Genomic DNA, 21903 nt, shown 5'->3' on the forward strand with positions numbered 1-21903 from the left:
CAAAAATCTCCTTCAGTGACCATTGTGTAAAAGCAATGGGTTTTACCCCTGAATGCACCAGTGAATGGTATCAAAAAACAGTACGTGTTTGCATGTGGCTCCACATATAAAATAATAATAATAATAATAATAATACATTTGTTTTTAAGTTTTGACAGACAGTAGTCTCAACGCTGATTGATTGAAGAATTTTTTTTCACAGTCTTTGAAAACAAGTGAGGATGCATGTGTCCTATGCAATAAAATAATAAATTTACTTCTGATAACCTAACATACTACAGGAAAATTAAATTGTAGTACTCTAAGATCAATTCTTGCATGTCCTCGTAGGCTAATTAGCGTGTACAGATGTTATTTATACTGAAAGTTTTCAGACCCCTTAAATTTTTCACTCTTTGTTATATTGCAGCCATTTGCTAAACTCATTTAAGTTAATTTTTTTCCTCATTAATGTACACACGGCACCCCATTTTGACAGAAAAAAACAGAATTGTAGACATTTTTGCAGATTTATTAAAAAAGAAAAACTGAAATACCACATGGCCACGAGTATTCAGACCCTTTGCTGTGACACGTGTATTTAACGTAGGTGCTGTTCGTTTCTTCTGATCATTCTTGAGATGGTTCTACACCTTCATTGGAGTCCAGCTGTGTTTAATTAGATTGACTGGACTTAAATAGGAAAGGCACACACCTGTCTTTATAAGACCTTACAGCTCACTGCGCATTTCAGAGCAAATGAGAATCATGAGGTTGAAGGAACTGCTCCAAGAGCTCAGAGACAGAATTATGGCATGGGACAGATCTGGACAAGGTTACAAAAGAATTTCTGCTGCACTTAAGGTTCCTAAGAGCACCGTGGCCTCCATAATCCTTAAAGCTATACCGTATGATGTGGCATTTTTACAATTTTCTTTTGTCATCTTAAAATGCTCCTAATAAGTGTGTGTCAAACTAAAATGTAAAAGAAATCCACTAGGTATTGAAACTCAAAAATGTTTAATTCTCATATATTTCTAATAACAGTCTGACCAATCATTTTAGTCGGTCCGAATGAAATAATTGGCCGAACCTGACTGAGCCTCCTGTCAATCATCCATTACGGCCGTCCAGCATCCGATCCATTATCTCCGTCTCACATCCGATATGTGTACCACTGAATCTGACGCATCACTGGCGCTGCTTCTCCTGTCACTGACCACAGTCTACTGTCTAGGATGTGTATGGATAGAGCTGACATGCACATGTGGAAGGGATAAAACGGATTTATGAACAGAAACGACAACTGAGGAGAACAAACAGGAGTCTGATGAATGAAGGATGGAGATAAAAGTCCGGAAGTCAGCTGTATTGGACTGAACAGGTCTGCATAAAGCTCAGCTTTTATGACGGTGGGACTCATACAGGTACATGTACATGGTGTCACACAGTGTAAGATGATGTAGGATGATAAATGTATGGACTATGAAACCTCAAATGTTCACGGAAAATTCGCGGAGGCCGCACGTTCACAGTGCGCTCGCCCATCCCCTGGGCACTGCAGTGAAAACACTGACCCAGTACTGCACAGACCAGGTCTACAGATGGAACAGGAGCCGCGGGCCCGCGGCAGGTGGATGATGCATCTCATTACTGAGGGAGGGGTCCGCGGACACGCCAAAACGGACCGGACCTCCACCTCTGCTTCCTCCTCTGTTTCCATCGCGCATCAGGAGAGAGGAGGAGGAGCCTCAGAGCTCAGGCAGAGGGAAGGGGGCGGGGCTTTGGAGGGAGGTGGGTTGTTCATGTTCAAACTTTTATTAAGTGCTGTGAGAATTGCCACATTGGTAGGTATAGCTTTAAATGGAAGATGTTTGGGACGACCAGAACTCTTCCTAGAGCTGGCTGTCCGGCCAAACTGAGCAATCAGGGGAGAAGAGCCTTGGTGAGAAAGGTAAAGAAGAACCCAAAGATCACTGTTACTGAGCTCCAGAGATGCAGTGGGAAGATGGGAGAAAGTTGTAGAAAGTCAACCATCACTGCAGCCCTCCTCCAATTGGGACTTTGTGGCAGAGTGGCCTGATGGAAGCCTCTCCACGGTGCAAGACACATGAAAGCCCGCATAGAGCTGGACCAAAAAATACATGAAGGACTCCCAGACTAGGAGCAATAAGGTTCTCTGGTCTGATGAGACCAAGATTGAACTTTTTGGCCTTAATTCTAACTGTTATGTGTGGAGAAAACCAGGCCCTGCTCATCACCTGCCCAGTCCAATCTAACAGTGAAGCATGGTGGTGGTGGCAGCATCATGCTATAGGGGTGTTTTTCAGCTGCAGGGACAGGACGACTGGTTGAAATTGAAGAAAAGATGACTGTGGCCAAGTACAGAGATATCCTGGACGAAAACCTTTTCCAGAGTGCTCTGGACCTCAGACTGGGCCGAAGGTTCACCTTCCAACAAGACAATGACCCTAAGCACACAGCTAAAATAACGAAGGAGTGGCTTTGATCCAACTCCGTGATTGTTCTTGAATGGCCCACCCAAAGCTTTTTTCTCCCCCAGTCATTAAGTCACAGCACACTTTTTTAAGAATTCAAAACAGGCACATTTATTGTTCAGAAATAAGTCAGATGAGCTTTTTTTTCCCCCAGCAAAATATACATGTAAATCTATGAATTCACTGTTACCTTAATGAAGAGTTTAGTGAACATCACAAATAGGTGATGAATAGGTGATGAATTAAATTAAAGTCATGACTGTATTTGTGACCAAGTAAGGCCTAGAAATAAAGCTGTTGACAAATATGGAAGTTACTTTTATATTAAATATGTTTTAGTTTTGTTGGTTTCTTGCTCTCCTGTTTGTTGACTTTGGGATCTACACCATTTTACCATCAGTTTATGTAAGTGTATGTACAGCAGATTCTTAATCATAATTGGTTTTCATCATCATCCCATGATCAACACCATAAACACGTCACCTGAATGGGCACAGCCCGTCTAATGGATGGTACTTTCAATTCTGCATCACTTTAAGTGCGTTGACATCCAACGCACACATCACACTGCTTGACAAGGTTTGGAGAACTTACAGTTTTTTAAGTCCATAATCTTTTCCTGTCTATCTGCTTCATTCTGTGACTTGGTTCACATCCTTGTATTCTTGGCTCTTTTAAAGGCCACCTCAGCCCATTACCCCCTCCTCCTTCCCTCTCCTCCTCTGCCTCCTTATGATGACACAAGGTCGTGAGAGGTCAGTGAGCCCTGCTCAGAGACATAATTGAATTTCTTTTGACCATGGCATGTCATCATAAGTATTTGGAGTGTTTGAGTTTCACTACTTCATTAGTAAGCTCTTGAAAAGAGCTAGGTCAGTATGACCTTAACAAGGGTGTATTTAGTAAAACATTGCTCAACAAAGCATGGCTCATTCCAGCTCCTGTTAGTGCCTAGCTCTGAGTTCATGATATTTAAATGATACTGTAATGAAACCCTCAGAAATGTAAATTTAGCCTTTCTGTATCACAAACTCTTTGAAAAGTGTTCTCTCAAAGGTGATTAATTGGCAAGAGTGCTCCTGTGAGGGAGGCGTGATATGGAAACAAAATTGCCCATGCACACGAGTACGTTCATGCATGAATGCAGACTCTCAAACATGGAAGCATGCACACATTATAAGTACAACTTCAGGAAAATGTGTGACTCATCTGTCTCCATTTAAGCATGAATGCCTTGTATTTGTCAATACCTTTCTATTTCTCTTTTTGTTTGTGGCTTATTTGACTTGCAGCCATTGGCTTTGATGCCACGTGGCCAAAGTACAGCACCAGGACATGGCCCAGTTATTGTATTGTAAAACATTTTAATTGTAGTGTTACTGTACATAAAGTTATACTTTAGAATATGACCATTGATTTTTTTTTTTTTTAAATTACACAACAAAGTAATATATAATATTGTAAGGTATTAACTAGCCCAAATCTATTAACAGGTACTTAACTCAGCCTAAATATTTATCATAACCAAATTAATTCTACGACTTAAATCATTTCAAACTTGTTAACTATTTGACAAATACAAGATATCGTTAATGTTGCACAAAATTAAATAATAAGTAATTTTGTTTGATTTTAATAATTTGTTAAGATATTTATATTGGTGTTTTAAAGAATTCATAAGTGAAAATGATGCATAACTTACAGAAACAACATTTTAACATTCTAAGTCTTTCCTCTAGGTTAGACTTTTACTTATATATCAAATATTCAAAATATGAAATCACATGGAAATTTAAGACGACGCCTCAGGCGTCGTCGTCTGTCATCATCCGTCGTCGTCTGTCGTCCGTTACAAAAATTTCAATTGTCTTCTTTTCCAAAACTACAATTCCAATTGACTTCAAACTTGGTATACAACTTCTTTATGATGATGTCAACAAAAGTTAGTGAAATTATTTGGATCCGGATCTGATTCTGGATTTGGTGCGACTTTCCCCATTATAAGAGATAGGAAGTGGATCGATGCAATAACTCAGTAAATATAAATAATACCACGTTGAAATTTCTACAGTCCAGCCCTGATGGGGAGATGACCAAAACATAATGTCCACATGCTGATCAGGATCTTCTTCTGGATCCGGGAACTGATGGAAAATTTAACATGGGCTCTTATGGGGAAAAATTTTCAGTTGTCTTCTCCAAAACTACAGTTCTGATTGACTTCAAACTTGGTATACAGCTTCTTTATGATGATGTCAACACAAGGTATTGACATCATTTCGATCTGGATCTGATTCTGGATTTGGTGCAACTTTGAAAAATTTTCCCATTATAACAGATAGGAAGTGGATTGATCCAATATATCAGTAAGTATCAATGATATCAAGTTGGAATTTGAATTTTTTTACAGATCTGATTGGAATATGACCAAAACGTGGCCTGTTACTGTAATATGATAAATAAACATAACTGGGTGATAATAAATGCCACCTTGATACATTTCCCAAAGCTTTTAATTTGGCCGGTAAGCTACAGGGCCATTGGTCCTATTTTCTTTATAATTTTTCAAGATGACCACAGATAGAGAAATATAATCAATATGCAAGATGCTGTAGAAAGAAGGTCTGGATCTCAGGTGTTTCCTATGATTTTTTTTTTTTTTTCTGTCAAACTTGTTTTGCCCAATTGGTCTTTTTCAAACATCCTGTTCACCAGAGCCCAGGATCCCTCCCCGATTCATGCAAACCACTGCTTGGTAACAGCTGGTGTGGTATGCTAGCATTTGGATGTTTTCAGGCCCTGCCCAGTAAAATAGGAGTGTTCTGTTGAATGGTTTTCTTTTGTAGCCTGATAATCAGTATCTCCGTATCTGGTGCTCTTTTTTAGAATCACTAATATCAAAAACATATTTAAAAGAAATGGGAAATAGTAATTACATATCACCAGCTGTGCAGGGTTGCCAAATGGAGAGAGAGGTTGCATTTTGAGGACTCCTTCTGTGCAGATATGACTGAAAGATCTATTTTTGTTGTTTTACAGGAAACACCTGAGATGATTATTTTATTTCTACTTAGATTTGAAATGTTTTTTTTAGATACCCTGTAATGTAATGTCATTGTTGTATTTGCTCGTCTTAAATCACAAACTGTAGCCTGAAGTTTCTTTTGCCAGTATCTGATTGTTGCAGACTATAATCCAATAAGATGGCCCTGTTTGTAGACAAGGCCCTGTTAAGTTGTCAGCAAGCCATGCTGCTAAAGAAATCAGAAAGCCTTCCGATGCATGAGTGACTTGGCACTACGCACACTGAATAGTGCCCATCGAGTTTAGTGCTTAATTAGATTTTTCTGTTGCTGGAATTTAACAGAATGAGTGCTGAGATAAAAGACAGAATAAGAGTGAAGTATCTCCAGAAACCTTTGGTGCATGACTTTTAATTTGACATGACCAATGCTTTTGAGCTGACTGCAATCGATCAGTACAAATCTGTTTATAGGCAAAAATATGTCCAAATTAGCCACAGTTTGTGTTTGTGAATCCCTGGGTGGAACTAAAACTGTTTGAAGATGCATTGAGTATTGACATTTCTGCCCAAAATCCTGTAGCAAGGGGGCGACAGTGGACAGCACTCGTGCCTCACAGCAAGAAGGTCTTGGGTTCAATTCCAACATCCGTCGATGGGGGGAGTTAGCATGTTCTCTGTGTGGGTTCTCTGGGTACTCTGGCTTCCTCCCACTACCCAAAGACATGCACTGTTAGGTTAATCTAAATCTAAATCTAATCTAAATTGCCCATAGGTGTGAATGTGAGAGTGATTGTTTGTCTCTATATGTCAGCCCTTTGATGAACTGGTCACATGTCCAGGGTGTACTCCGCCTTCACCCATAAGTAGCTGGGGTAGGCTCCAATGACCCCAGTGACCCTAATGAGGATGAAGTGGGTTCAGAAAATGAATGAATGAATCCTGTAGCAAAAAATTGTATTAGTTTTTTATAAAGTTTTCCTAAGTTGCAGCTGCTGCTTTTAAACCAAAAACAGAAGGGCAAACACTGGCTCTTTAATAAGTTCCTCTGTTGTGGTTTAATTTGGTGTTATCAATAGATTTTGTTGGTTTTTGAAAACTGTTACTGAGCCTAATCTCTGCTCATACTCTATACCAGGAAACAGCTGCTCTGCCAGCCGGTCCCTCTGCTTCAGTGCACTCAGGTCTAACATCCACCTTGTACATTCCTGCCTCTTTGCCTTCAAGCAAAAGATATTCTTGTAATACAACATATCAGCGGACATAAATGATGCAAAACCTCAAGTTTTTGTTTTAAGCTTCAACACTGCTTTTCTATATTTGAGGTCTTTAAAATAGCTGTTGTGCATTGAATGTTGCCCAAAAAAAGGGTGAATGTCATCATGTTACTTCCAAACCAGCTGTAAATATGGTGGCAGATGAATGCAGTATCTCTAAGTGGTTAGCACACATCCCGAAGCAAATGCATTTCTTTTCCACTTCACTAGGTCCTTGTTCTATTAAGGTGATGTATTGACCATCTTCTACATCTTCGCTCCCCAAAGCTTCTATTGCTCCCTCTCCAAAATATCTTCTCTGTGTTCCTTTTCATTTCATTCCCTGAAAAAGTCTGCAAAGTGAAATTACAAAAGAGGAAAAACTGGTTGTATGTGTAGTACTGACGTTGCTGGCACAGATGTTTAACAGTTGAAGAATACACTGACCGTTTCATTAGCTGATGATGAAATAGATCTTCTATGCTAAATGTTCTGTAGCACTAGATGTTTAGATAATGTATGCTTTCTTGCAACAAAGGTATTGAGCCACTTTAAGCAGCTCTTAAAAGTACATGAATAGATTTCTTATTCACTGCCTATTGATCTGTTTGTGTAGAAATGCCAATAAATGTTATAGGAGTCCTATTTCAAGGTCACTGTTCTGTTTTCAAGCAAGGTAGTACATCAAACAGCAATGTAAAACGGCACAATGCTCAAATTTACATTTGGCCTGTTGCCTACTGTGCCTCATTTCCCTCTTATACATATATTGCAAGGGTTTGGCAGTCTGTCGGCTAATGTCAACTTGTCTGGTTGCATCCAAGATTATTTTTCATTACAAACAGCCAGGGCTAGAGATGTAACGAGCATGGTTATTGTAACCAAAATTATCACGGTTATCATTATTATCGCGGTATTGTTGAAATGTGCTCAAAATGTTCAAAATGTACTTATACACACGCTGAAATAATTTAACCAAGTTGTATTTTGAAAAAAAAAGAAAAAAACTTAATAAAATAACACAATGCACTTTCTGCTGGCAGAAACATTAAAATATTAACATGCAAACATCAAACATACAAATGTGCATTAAAGATGGCATCTTATGGCCATAAGAGATATCTGCACTAGGGGTGGGAATTAATTGGATTTTATCAATATCAGTGCCATTGCTGATTCTGCTTACCAAGTCCATTCCTTATCAATTCTCCTATCAATTCCTGAGTGTTTTTTGAGTGGGAAAAAAAGTAGTTGGACAGGTCATAGTGGAGCTTGTTTGACCATTTTCCATATCAAGTTTGAGTTGTTTTAGTTTCTTTTTCAGAGAGAGAGCGAGAGAGAGAGAAAGAGAGAGATAGATGTGTATGGGACGGAGGTATGCTTGGGTCCATGCACTCGAACTGGGTTGACCGGGTCCATGCAATTGGACTTGGTTGACTGGGTCCGTGCCCTCTGATTGGGTCCGTGTGGGAGCCCGCTAGCCTGGATCTCTGGAGCACTGTATGTGCGGCTGCCATCAGCCATGTTTTCAGAGGCCAAACATTGCAAATTGCGTATGTGCACCTGGAGTGCTGCTGCTTCTCCAGGAAATGAGCAGCATCACCATGAGTTTTCAAAATGCATTAATCCAACCTGGTTTTCATGATCACTTGAATTTAAACAGTAATACTAACCATTGGGAATTTTACCACGGTTTATCGTTATACTGGTAATCGTTACATCCCTAGCTAGCGCACATGGAAGGGTCATATCAGTTTTTTTTATCCAATACGAGAGAGAGAGAGAGAGAGAGAGAGAGAGAGAGCGAGAGAGAGAGCGAGAGAGAGAGAGAGAGAGAGAGAGACCAAAATAAGAAACTTCAAGTGGGCTGGACTGATGCTATGTGGTTAATTCCACATCTGGCCATGGGATGATAGTTAGAAATTTGTCCAACACTGATACGCTTTCAGTCCTGTTGATTGATGTGAAGTGTCTGTGAATAAAGGAACACATAAAGAATCCTCTATATTCTTTTTTGTGTAAAAGCAGCAGCTTAGGCACGTCAACAGTGTAAATAAAGCACTGAAAACTTGCAGGAATTCTTTCATAAGTTAAGGTTCTCCTAATGTATGTGCACCTAATTTTTTTTTAGAAATTTGACCTTTTTTTTTTTTAAGACAAACACTATGTAACTGGACAGCAAGCTAACTAGTGAAAAAACTGGAAAAAAAAAAGAATCAAAATGCAGTAGTTGCCAAATAGTGTGTGCAGATTAATAGCAACTCTCACCAAAGAAAACTGAGCTAATCATTTACTAGTCTCCCATCTGTCCTAATTACAGCAGTTACATTCAGTCAATGTAGTGCAAATGACGAGGTAACAGTTTCCTTCTCAGGGCAGGGCTCTCATTTAGATGTCTAGCAGCAAGTCTTTTATAAAATGTCTGATATGCCGCTCTACCAGGATGGTGGAAATCGTGCACTGTGTGAGGAATGCCCGTGTAACGTACCCACATGAGCCCATTATTACAACAGTACACTTGCCTTGTTAATAATGCATGTGTCCTGTTTTCTTCAAAGTTGTTTACCTCCACATCATTAAAAACAAAGTTTTTTTAAGAACGTTAAGCAGAGGAATTTTGATTCTAATACTCAACCATGCTTAATCAATCAGATGTCTCTCATGTTACTATGCAGTGTTTTCTACATTAAACAGTGATGAGTAGATTAAATCAGGATGCAACTGAACCAAGTGAATGTCTCAACTCTCTAAATACAACAGCTCTCACCCCCACAGATATTACAACATAAATTGTGCATGTCTTTTGTTGCTCTAAACAAATCACTGACTATAGCGTCGTACTAATGAACAAAGACGTGGAAATGTATCTGAAGACATCAGTCAGTGAAGACATTTATTGCCAAGCATCAAAGTACCAGTTCTTTGTCAGAGCAACTGCACCTTGACAAAACCAGTTTTGTTTGAAACATTCGTAATAAATTTATCCAGCGGTGCTAAGCGCACAGTTGTATTTTTCTCCCTCCCTTTTTGTTGAAATCTATTCTGTGCATCAGTGCTACCATGACTAAAACCAAGATTAATTGCTTTCATATCTCTGGTGCAGAATCACGATCACTGGGACACACATTGACACACATGTACACACATACACACAAAATATCCTTGTACTACACACAGTTTTGCACACGGCACACAGTGTACCACATCGAAATGAATCTGCACAGATCAAAATGAGGTCTAATTGACAGTGAGGCTTCAATCCTGTTCTGACGAGTGTGCAGGTTCTCTCATTTGGAACCAAATTCCTCTTTACTTGAATAGGTGGATTAAATAAGAAAAATGGAAAAAATAGATGGGGAACCAGGCGGTATTGTTGGACAGAGAGGCAGGTGTGTGAATAGATTTGTGCAAAAAACCAAACTGCTACTGAGCTGGTGTGCTTTTCCATGTATGTTTTTCACTGTACATGGCTGTACTTGTTTATCATAACTACATACAGATGATGCTGATAGGGCTTGTTGATCCCTTGAAGTAAACAGAGGCGCTATTTGCATCTGACATTAAAGTAGGGACTGAGCACGTCGGCTTATTACAAAGCTGGCAGGAGGAGAAGCCGATGCATAATGCACCTCTGTGGACAGAAAACATCAGAGCAGTGAGGCTACTGCCTGCTCTGCTCTTCCAGCAGCATCAATTCTGCTTCCCCAATCACCTCTCTGTCTGACAGCTGCGATGAGAAGAGAAAATCAGGGAGGGAGGGGAGATATAGATACAGAAGAAATCACACTGTTTGAATATGCAATCAGTTTGGCAGCTACAATGACTGAGCCACATCATCTGAGCAGAGGAGAGTGAGTGTTCTTGTATCTGTGAGTGGGAGAGATCGAGATCAGGAGTGAGAAAGGCAAAAACCGACAGAGTGAAGGAAAGGGGGAAGGAGGGAGAGTAACTGTGCAGCTCTGAGGCGTTCCATCATCTACCAAAGTCCTGCAGCTTCCCTCTTCCTCCTCTTCCTCCTCCTCCTCCTCCTCCTTCTCTCCTGAAGAGAGAGCAACAGAGAAAGGACAAGCAAGAGAGAGAGAGAGAAAGAGAGAGGGAGCAACAGAGAGAGAGAGTGAGAGAGTCACGCTTACAAGCCAGCAGAGAAGAGACGTCAAGAGGAGGATCTACAAAGGGAAAAAAAAATCCTTCTCTCTTCTGCTGCCTCTCTTCGTGCATCCTACCGGCAGCGAAGAAGAGCAAAGAGGAGCGAAGAGGAGCGAGGAGGATCTGGCTGGCATATTTCTACACTGCTTCCCCGCGGTTTCTGTGGCTGTATCACAGTGCGTGGATCGCAGGGTGAGCTGCCGAGAGCTCATTCGGTGACATCGCTCCGCAGCAGAAGAGCACTGTAGAGAAGCCAGGATGCTTAACAACCTGACCGACACAGAGGAGGGGGACGGGGGAGCGCAAAGCCAGGGTAAGTGATGGGATGTGTCGTGCAAAACTGCACACACACACTCACAGACCTGCACACAAGCAGATATGAATATTCACATGGGTATGGAAAATGAACCGATGATGTGTGTAAATCTGCTCCCCTAAATATAACACACAGTGTAGGTTTATATTAAGAAACAGACAACCTAATAGGAGTGAGCAGACACTGGAGGAGTGTGTGTGTGTGTGTGTGTGTGTGTGTGTGTGGGTGTGTGTGTGTGTGTGTGTGTGTGTGTGCTTGTGCACATGCATGTGTGTGTGCATGCGACGAGTGTTACAGCATCGTACGGTGGTCGGCCTGCTTCCTCCTCTGCTGCTGCTCTTACTGCAAGGCTGTTGTGACAGGAATAGTAATGGGTTCACTCCAAACGATAGATGGTGAACGTGAGGGCATTTCAGTTTGTCCAGCACACACATGCTCACACTTAGAAGATATATCCACGCGTGTACATATACTCTGAAAGACTTGAAAAATCACATCCAAGCATTCTCACTAGAGAGTGTGTTCTGGCGCAGCTTTCCAACAGTTCATCCGTTCTTCATGACAGAGTAAATACTCCCACCACATATGGCATTCTGTGGACAGGCGGTATGGGCATTTGTACATGCATGTACACACACACACACACACACACACACACACACACACATGCACACACACACACACACACACACACACACACACACACACACACACACACAGCTACTCACAATTACAGATACAAGCCTACCACTGCTGCTAATCCCATCACCCCCAGCTGTCAAAATCAGCCCTCCATCCAATCCCCATAGGTCAGCCCAGTTGTCAGTCTCCACAGACGTGGAGAAAACCTGGCACTGGTTTGTTCAGTGTTGTGTGTAAGTGTGTGTTTCTGAGGGTTTTAGACTGGCTGATAACCAGAAAGCACGTACCTTCTTATCCTGTGACAAAAATGGGCTCTCTGTTCATCAAGTGGCTTTGACATACACTGCCCTTTCAGCTCTAAAGGAAAAAGTTAATTATGATTAATTGTTTTTGGCAACATTTATAGATTGGTTACATCTTCGGCGCCTGTGTGTTCATTCTAACCAGGGGAATTCTTCTTTTACCTGATATGAAGCTGCAGCACTTCCCTCTGTCACAGTTAAGATTATATTACTAAGGCCTACCTCTCTGCTTTACACTGCTCTTTTTTCTCCGTCTTCATCTCTCCTTTTTCACACTTTTTCATATGTCCCATTTTGCGTGATGCAGAAATCCCCTTGTTGTTGTCAGCCTTGGGCTCTCAGGGATGCACTGGAGAGACAGGTTGCGGATGAGAGAACAGTCACTGTGCTGCTTCTTCTACCTATGAGGGCTTAATGATAAAAATAGACCAGCTCCGGGAGCATGAATATTTAACTTAATGCGGGCATCATTTTTTTTTTTTTTGGAGGGGGGGGGATTACAATGATGTACCTAAAGTGTGGACAGTAGTCGTAAGAGATTGGCAGTGAGCATGACCCATTTATATGTGTTATGAATGGAATCCATTAAAGGGAAGATTACAAAGCGTGACAGAAAACCAAGAAACAACACGTACAGAAGGTTTAAACCAGCTATCTGTGTGCACTTCTACCTTTTAGCGTTGTCAAATTTACCATCTGATTTACATGGACAGAATGTGTATGCATTCATGTGTGTGAAGAATGGAGCTGTCATGCAAGTTGGCACGTGTGTTCAAACTCAGCACATGAGCACATGCTAATGTGCTCCATTTGAAGTGCAAGTGTTTGTAGCTCATTGCCTCTCTGGCTATATATAGAAGTCTGTTTCATTTGTAGGGCTGTCCCTTTTTATCCATTCTGGGGTAATGCACAGATATAACCTATGCCTGTAGTGTGCACAGAACTACGATGGGGCCCATGGAGAGAGAGAAGTGTCCCCCTTCACGTATCACCCAACTCTCTCTCTCTCTCTCTCTCTCTCTCTCTCTGTGTGTCTTTCTGTATTCTTTTTTCTTTTTTCCCCCTATTCACTCTGCAGTGGCAGCATCTCTCAGAATAGGACCTCATTCGCGCGCACACACACACACACACACACACACACACACACACACACACACACACACACACACACAAGTGCACACACAGGTTTTTTTCTATTTCCAGGTGGGGATATTCCAATGATGTAATGCATGCTCTTACCCAATAACACCATACCATAACCCTGAACTTATTTGTGTAACTTCACTCTGAACTCAAGCCCTGACCCCCAGAAAGCAGTCTGAGCCAATAGGACTTCAATTTTATCTCCACAGTGACAGGAAGGTTCCTATTGGTTAGTGTGTGGTGTTAGGGTAACCTTAACCTTACCCAAAAACAAGCCATATCTTAACTGTCTTCAATGATTTACAATGTGGGAACCAGGTTTATTTCCCCATGATGCAAACTGTGTCCACAATATGACTGAACAAACGGGTTCACATCCCCACAATATAAGAAACATGTGCAAACACATACACACAAATCTGCTCCCCCCATGCTTTTCATCTGAATCACAGCTCCGCTAGCTAGCTGTGCAACAACCTGAATAACTCTGTTTAGTCATCAGTACTACGCAGGGCAGCTCCAGATAGGGAGGGCTTTTCGCCTCTGTACAGTAGGAATGTCAGAGGCTGTCGCTGTCCGCTCTCCCCCGGTGCTGAAAGCGGCATCCCCTCCCCCCTCACTGCTCCTGACTCCAGTAGTATGTATATCCAGGAGCTCAGGGCTGCTGAGCCCTGTCCAAGGTGCTGATTTATAGCCTTCATTACACAGCTGGGTTACAGCCGTGAGGAGGACAGCACAGTGAGTTACATACAGCAGGAGGGTGGAGGTGTGTATTTGTGAGGGAGTTGGTTTTTTTTTTTGTTTTGTTTTTTTGCAGTGTCCACCTCTATAAGTATACAAAACATGAAAAGCAAACTTCTCACTCAAAGTTGTATGGAAAGTAAAGAAGTAGATACATGTTAAATCACTGTCACATTTGCATCTTTATAACTTGTCATGTTGTTCATTAACTATGTATCTTCTCTTTGGAGTGTTTTTGGTACAAAGAGATGGATCCATCAAGACTTGTAGTGATTCATATGCATCACAGAAGGCTTTAATGTTGTGTTTGTGTATATAGCATTTGTTAAAGCACAAGGAAGCTGTTACTGTCCGAAAGTTGGAGTGATGCAGGGAGTAGATGGTTGGTTAAAAACTTAATTTTTGTTTTGGCAGGTGTGTGAATTTATGTGATGTGGTCTATGTTCCACATCACATAGATCACACTGATGTCTTTGTCTATGTTCCAAAGATTTTATTTTGTTTGCCTTCCTTTTCATGAAGGTTTTCCAGTGTTTTCCTGAACAGCTAAAACACTGATTGTTTATGGGTCACCATTAAGAGGAGATCTCCCTGCCTGGGCTCTTGTTAGCAGCCAAAAGTAATTTCATGCTACTTCTCCAAATGTTTGTTATTGTCTGCAGTTTTTCATTTATGTATTCAGTTGCTCATTATTGTGTCACTTCAGTTTATTTGCTCCGGTTTAATGAGTGAGTGGTTTTTGTTATGTGTGCATAATTGAGTATTGCTCATGAGTTCTGCTTGGACAAAGTCTCTGTCTCAGCAGGTCAGCTGACAGCTGATAGCCAGCTTCTTCCAGATAGATCATTCTCTGTTATCTAGGAAATATTTGAAACAGTTTTGGCTCTGTTAGATAAGATAAATAAATCAATGTTTATTGATCCCAAGCAGTAAAACAAAAACACAAATAAAAATTCTCCACATGATGAGCTTTTCTTAAAAGAAACCGATCAAAACTGGTGTAGCCTACTGTATATAACACAGTTTATGACTGCATGTACATGTGCTGAGAACTACTGTTTACTACTGTCAGTGATCTGTCACAGACATGGAATGCAGGCAAAAATGTTAAAATTAAATATCCAAAATGAGTCATAAGTCAGTGCAATGAACAGGAAATCCACTTATGATAAATAATTATGAATAAGAAAAAACAGAATAAAACATATGTATATATGCAAAGTGTATATATTGTGTGTATGTGTATGTACGTATATTTATATGTATGTATGTATGTGTGTGTGTTTCATGAATTAATTTAAATAAGAAAATCAGCTTTCAACATTATCAACTTGAATAAAATTACATCAGTTAATGAAATCAGTCAACTGACATATTGGCTGATCTATAGGAAGAAGTGAGAAGGAGCAAATGACCGCAGTGAAAGTTTTCCGTTTTAATTTAGGGCCAAATTGAATTTAAATACATGAAACTGACATTCACATGACACTCTATCTATAGTATCACTAATCCATCAGTCTATCCACCCAGCCAGACTGCACTCTCGGTCAGGACTGTGAACAGAATTGTAATGATGTTTTAGTTATGGCTGACTGCATAATACTGCAAAATGCTCCTCAGGGCCCTCTCCGAGGGAGGCAGTTGTTGTGCATGCTCAACGTCATTATTCTCTGTCTACCCACTCTGCAACTTATCTACTGTGAATGGAGAGAGAGGGAGCAGAAATGCACAGTAAGTGAAGGAGATTGCTGGCTAATACAGAACCACAGGCACTTGTTACTTGGAAAGGTAGTTCTCTGCCTGCACAAAAAAGAGGGAAAAAAAGCATTCCAGTAGCTTAGCCCTTAAATGCATCATCTCCACATGAGTAGACAGACATATAAGCTTATTGTGTTCTTTAAATACCTACATGCCATGTCAACATAGTATAGTTAGATGATGCAGCATTCCTCATTAGACTCACCACTGCTTTGTCACCTTACACCATCTAATAAAAATGTGCTTATGACTCATTGCTACTTTTCATCACCATCATACAAATGGCTCTTGAAGACCAAATATAGATTGTAATTACATATTTGCTTAATTAAATTTAATAAAGATAGGTATTAATGAAACATGGATACAATGGCTTGTGTAACGACGGGCCAGATGAATGGATGTTCTTTGTAATCGGAGTATGCTTTCTATCAGTAGTGGGTGTCCAGATTTAATGGATGGGTATTCATTCATTGGTTTGTCAATTAAAAAGCAGGAGAGTATAATCAGTGGTGAAGGGCTCTGCCTCTCCAAAGCTTGCTGTTGACTCATACTGTTCTGATGAAAAGCTCAGACAATAACATGTACAAACCGGGGTTTGCGCACACATGTATGAGGCGGTTATCAGCCAAATCTTTGCCCATTACTTTCATACGTGTTTCCATTTCCTTGTCTAGAAATGATTTCTTACTCCCTGCTCATGCATACAATGTTATTTATTGCTTATCTTTAGCATATCGTCAAATACTGAACATCAAGTCAAACCTGGAGAATGTATTCCCTTTGCAGTAGGTTGAATGTAGACTTGTAAGAAACTGTTAATATGCTTAAGCATCACAATATCAATGTATCATGACATTGTAGGGATTCTCAAAAACTTGTAATGACTTTTAATAGTTTAAATGCAGACACTCATAGCTATGTTGAAATCACTGACCTCTGTACAGCAGTATTGTAATTTGTCTCAGTAATATAACATTTCAAGGTATAATAATTCATATTTATCATTATGTGTGCATTTGATTAGCTGAGAAACTGAAAAAGGCATCTGGATATCAAATCTCACCTGTGCATGTCCTTTTCTGTTGTTCAGAAGGAGGTGCATTTGGATTGTTTTGTTTCTAAATAGTTCAATTCAATTTCATTTGTACAGCCCTATAACACAACAAGATTGCCTCACAGCGCTTTACAAAATTAGTTGGATATGAAAACAAACAACATTCAAATAAACAGTCGATGAAGGAAATGGAAATTTTTGCCGTTTCCATCCCAGTAATGTTGATCATAACTGATAATAATAATTGTGCGCATATTGTATGCTGTGAAACCATATTTTCTGCTGTTATCATACCCTGAAATTTTCATACCAATCTACTGCATCTCCAATGATTTGACTCTTCTACTCTAGTATAACAGGAACACTACTTTCTTAAAATTAGATTTCAAAGAAGCACAATATATTCTTTGCTTACAGTGTTGCAGTGTATTGCAGCATCAAATTGTAACCACTGTATAGATTCTTGCAATACACAGCCCTGGTGGGTTTTGCTACATGAATCCCTGCTTAGCAACAATAACAGTAACAACAGTGAAACTATAGGCTTTAAGATTTTCTGAGGCTTCAAATGGATGGATGGCTGAGGAGAGAAATAGATGACTTGTTTTATGGAGGGGAAGAGGAGGTCAGCGGAAGGGAAGGAGAGAGATGAATCATGCCAGCAGAAGCTCAACTAAGCTGAACAGAGGAACCTTTGTTTTCTCTATTATCCTTTTTACAGAAATGAAAAATCTCCTGGTAACTGAAAATTGTACCTGCTGTGGATGTCGCTGCATTATGACCACTGTGTAAAATAACTGCACAAATGTAAATATTTCAGCTGGTTTTAGAAGAAAATGGCATAATGTCTAAATAAAATACAAATAAATGATACTTAACTAAAATATTGATAAAAAACTATATTATCTCTCTGTCTCTCGCTCTCAAGATTTTGCAGATTATTTTTGCAACAGGTGTTTGAGCTTTAATAACCATAGTTTTCTCATTAAAAATCCATTACATTCAGGTGGACCACTGCAGTTAAACCTGCTCACAGCAGATAAAGTAAATCAAAACTATTGCCATGTTGCTGATAGCACATGTTGCCTACCACTGGGGGAGCGAAATGCACTCACCTTCCTCTCGGGGGTTTGTTATTGAAGAGACTTCAGTCCATGATGAGTCTCTCAATTTCCAACCTATCTGACATTAGTCTGAACTGACCTGTACCAGGAGATGGAACCGTAATGAAAAGCCTCATATTGATTTGCTCTCACTCATATACCTATTTGTGGTGATTTAGCTGGTGTGTGGTGGAGGCCGGCCTCAGAACCATGATACCCACTCTGCCCAGCAACACTACAATCATTTGTTCCTTCAACTCTGTGCTTCTGTTTGTCACTCGAGACAAGATAAAAGTCAAAGCGCACACCCCTGCTACTACATTCCTGTGTGGATGTGTGTGTTTTAGTGTATGTCAGAGCCTGGCTTCTTCCCATTTTATCAAGCTGTTTTCTTTTGGCTCAAGAGAGAAAAATAACCAAGTAGGTAATGTGGATTGCCATGGTTACAGTCTGGGCTGTTGGAAATGTTCCATATAGCTGCTAATTCTGAACCCTTTACACCGAGGTTAAACATGACCAACACAATACTGCACACACTGTTCACAGTCACCGGTCTCTGCAATTATTCTGCAGCCCTGATAGCTCACTCTTATATTACTGTTGTTTTAGTTGGGAAGTTCCCTGGTGGATGTATCATTTGCATTTCATAAAGCACAGAAAGAAGTCACGTTTCTCTCTTTCTGAGCGCACACGTTACCTCTGCGTCACGGCACACTCTCTCTTTCTCTCTCTGAGTCTGTAGAAACAATCCTCTCAGCTCCGTATGCAATTGCCAAGGTAACCACCAGCCGACTGAAAAATAGTTTTCTCTTTCATCTTAAGAGTAGATGTTATACAGTATGTGCTTGCCGTCACGTTTGTACTTGGCCTTGAGCATGTGTTTATTCACTGTGGCACAAATACAGAGGTGTGTCTGTGCGTGCACGCAGATTTTAATGTGCATGATAATGTTGGGAAAATAAATAAAAGCTGCACTGACTGCCTACATTTCCCAATAAGGAAAGAGCTGGCATTGAAGTCAGCCTGCAGCAAAGGAGGAACTCATTACTGCGTATCTCTTAGGATGAGGATAAGAGGTGGGGCGACAAATTTACAGATTCAGCAGCAGAAACCCCAGGTTGTATGTGTGTGGGAGGATTCTCTGTGGTACAGTGTGGCATTGTGGGATTGCTGTGTCTTTAAACTAGAAAGCGGCTTAATTGGTGGGTATGAGTGGGCAGAGGGACTCTAAGGCGACTCCGAGGCCAGCGGTGGAGGTTTCTGTAGAACTAAGAAACAGCAGCCGGCTGCCTTGGATGAAAATCAAAAGCAGAGCCTTGTAATTGGGCAGGGGGAGATGTGTGAGGGAGTGGCAAGCAGGGGATCAGTCCCTTGCAGCTTGCTTCTTTGCCAAGCAGTAGGCCAGTGGACTGTATACACATGCACATTATGTTTGGAAAGGACTGTAATTGCTAATGAGGCAGATGGCACCAACATCATAGTTTTGCATGAGAGCTGTAGTGCAGAGAACTGAAGTTCAGATCTTACAAATAGTTTAGCTTAGATGATAAAAAAAAGAAGTTTGCACTAATTATTTACTGATACAGTTTAGTGAACTCTTAAAAGTGAAAATTAGTGCTGTCAGACGATTAAAATTTTTATGACATTAATCACAGGGTTGCTGTAGATTCATTTCGATTAATCACGATTAAATATCATGAATTTTTAATCTATATTAATTGCGTTTCATTTTGCATGAGCAAACAGACTCAAGAAAGAAAGGAATAAATATGCACTTAACAGGTTTATTAAATACCTTTAACATTTTCAACAAAATAACTGGAAACAAGAAAAGCAATCAGAGAGTGCAGACCTCTGCAAAGACAGATCACCCCCCCCCATCACCAAAATTTAATCATTTCTTCCTTGTGCCAGTATCAACATTTCCATTTCATGAAAATCCATCCATAACTTTTTGAGTTATCTTGCTAACAAACAAACACACAAAGCAAAGTGATCCCAATACCTCCTGGCAGAAGTAATAACTGTTCTGTCTCGGGGTTTTTTCCCTCATATTTCCATCCAGAGGGTGAACACGCTGTGTAGCGTCTTCCATCTTCATTGGGTGGTTCTGCTGCCTGTCACTACTGGATCAACTGCCCATTTGCACATGCATGATGGTAACTCTACTTGGACAAACTGCCCTAAATGCATTGTGTTACAGCCAGTGGACTGTCCTGCCTCATCTCCTCCTGTTAGTCTGTCTTAACCTCTGCTTCTATTGTAAAAGGCTGAGTCTGGTCCTCCAAACTTGCTTCCTCCCTCCCACCTCTGTTCCTCTGATGTGGAGAAAGCCAATTGGAAGATGCCAGCACCCACCTGAGTCCTGCCCCCCAGCTAATCATATTTAACCGCCTCCAGCTGACTGCTCTGGGTGGCTGTAGCATGTTCATGGCTGAGTTTGCCTCAGAAGCTTTCGTGTGTGACCATTCTGCGCATGTTTTGTTGTCAACTCTGATTGCTCGATTTGTATAAGTATTGTTAAGACCAGTTCTTTAATTGTCTATTCTAGTGGATTTGTTTTGTTCCAGCACCTGAGTGTTTTTCACCAGCTGCTGTGAGTTTTGGTTAATTAGATTTCTTTTTGTTTGTAGATTCTGCCCACTGGTACACAGTGTGAGCATAGAGTTTAGTTTTGCTCTTTTGGCTTATGTTATATTAGTCGTAAACCTTTGTAAATTTGTAACGTTGAGAAGAGTGGCCTTCTAGAGAAGAAGTAGCTGTTTTATTTTAGGTTAGGTTTTCTTTTGTCCATTGTAGCTTAGCCACCAGGTACTGCCCCCTCTTTGTTGTTGTTCTTTATTTGGTTAGTTAGAAGTGGTTCTCTTTTTGTTACTGAGTATTTCTTTTGGGCTCACCACTAGCCCCAGTTGGGATACCTTTGTTTTGGTTTAATTTGGCAGTACCTGTTCAGCCCTCTTTCTGTTCTGTGTTTAGTTTTGATTATTCAAGCTGATTGCTACATAATAAAAGAAATTGCACTTTATATCTGCTACCTCCCAGGTTCTTCATATGTTAATTTTGACAGCCCTATTGGAAATATCTTTGTTTTTCCTTCCTATGTTCTCTTTACTGAAATTAGCTTTTAATAATATTTCATCTTGTAACATGCTACTTGTGGTTATTGTTACAGCCTAAGTAGTTCATTTGCTATGTATTTTATTGAGAGCAATGATTCATGATGTTTTACTGAATTTCCTTTCTAGCTTACTGGCCGACAGACCGTAAGCTATTGTCGTCATGTGGCGTCCGTTGGTGGCGGCATCTGTCGTCCGTTACAAAAATTTCAATTGTCTTCTTCTCCGAAACTACAATTCCGATTGACTTCAAACTTGGTATGCAGCTTCTTTATAATGATGTCAACAAAAGTTACAGAAATTATTTGGATCCGGATCTGATTCTGGATTTAGAGCGACTTTGAAAAATTTCCCCATTATAAGAGATAGGAAGTGGATCGATGCAGTAACTCAGTAAATGTAAATGATATCCAGTGTAAATTTCTACAGTCCAGCCCTGATGGGGAGATGACCAAAACATAATGTCCACATGCTGATCAGGATCTTCTTCTGGATCCGGGAACTTAGGCAAAATTTAACATGGACTCTTATGGGGAAAACATTTCAATTGTCTTCTTCTCCGAAACTACAGTTCTGATTGACTTCAAACTTGGTATACAGCTTCTTTATGATGATGTCAACACAAGGTATTGAAATTATTTGGATCCGGATCTGATTCTGGATTTGGTGCGACCTTGAAAAATGTTCCCATTATAAGAGATAGGAAGTGGATTGAATCAGTAAGTATCAATGATATCAAGTTGGAATTTGAATTTTTTTACAGATCTGATTAGAATATGACCAAAACATGGGCTATTTCTGTAATGTAATAAATACACATAACT

At 40.3% G+C, this 21903-nt stretch overlaps 1 protein-coding gene across 3 annotated transcripts in view; it reads left to right on the forward strand.

Annotated features, from left to right (window-relative positions):
- slc12a5a (solute carrier family 12 member 5a) overlaps positions 1–21903 on the forward strand; it is a 250325-nt gene that overhangs the window by 78898 nt on the left and 149524 nt on the right. Inside the window, exon 1 of one of the 3 annotated variants that reach the window (XM_030133707.1) lies at positions 10492–11214. The exons of the other annotated variants lie outside the window; for them this stretch is intronic. Within the exon in view, the coding sequence (XP_029989567.1) occupies positions 11160–11214 (55 nt within the window). The 5' untranslated portion in view covers positions 10492–11159. Of the gene's footprint in view, positions 1–10491; positions 11215–21903 lie in introns of those variants that run through there. 3 annotated transcript variants of the gene reach the window in all.

This window comes from Sphaeramia orbicularis, chromosome 5 (assembly GCF_902148855.1).
Source record: "Sphaeramia orbicularis chromosome 5, fSphaOr1.1, whole genome shotgun sequence".
Taxonomy (NCBI): domain Eukaryota; kingdom Metazoa; phylum Chordata; class Actinopteri; order Kurtiformes; family Apogonidae; genus Sphaeramia; species Sphaeramia orbicularis.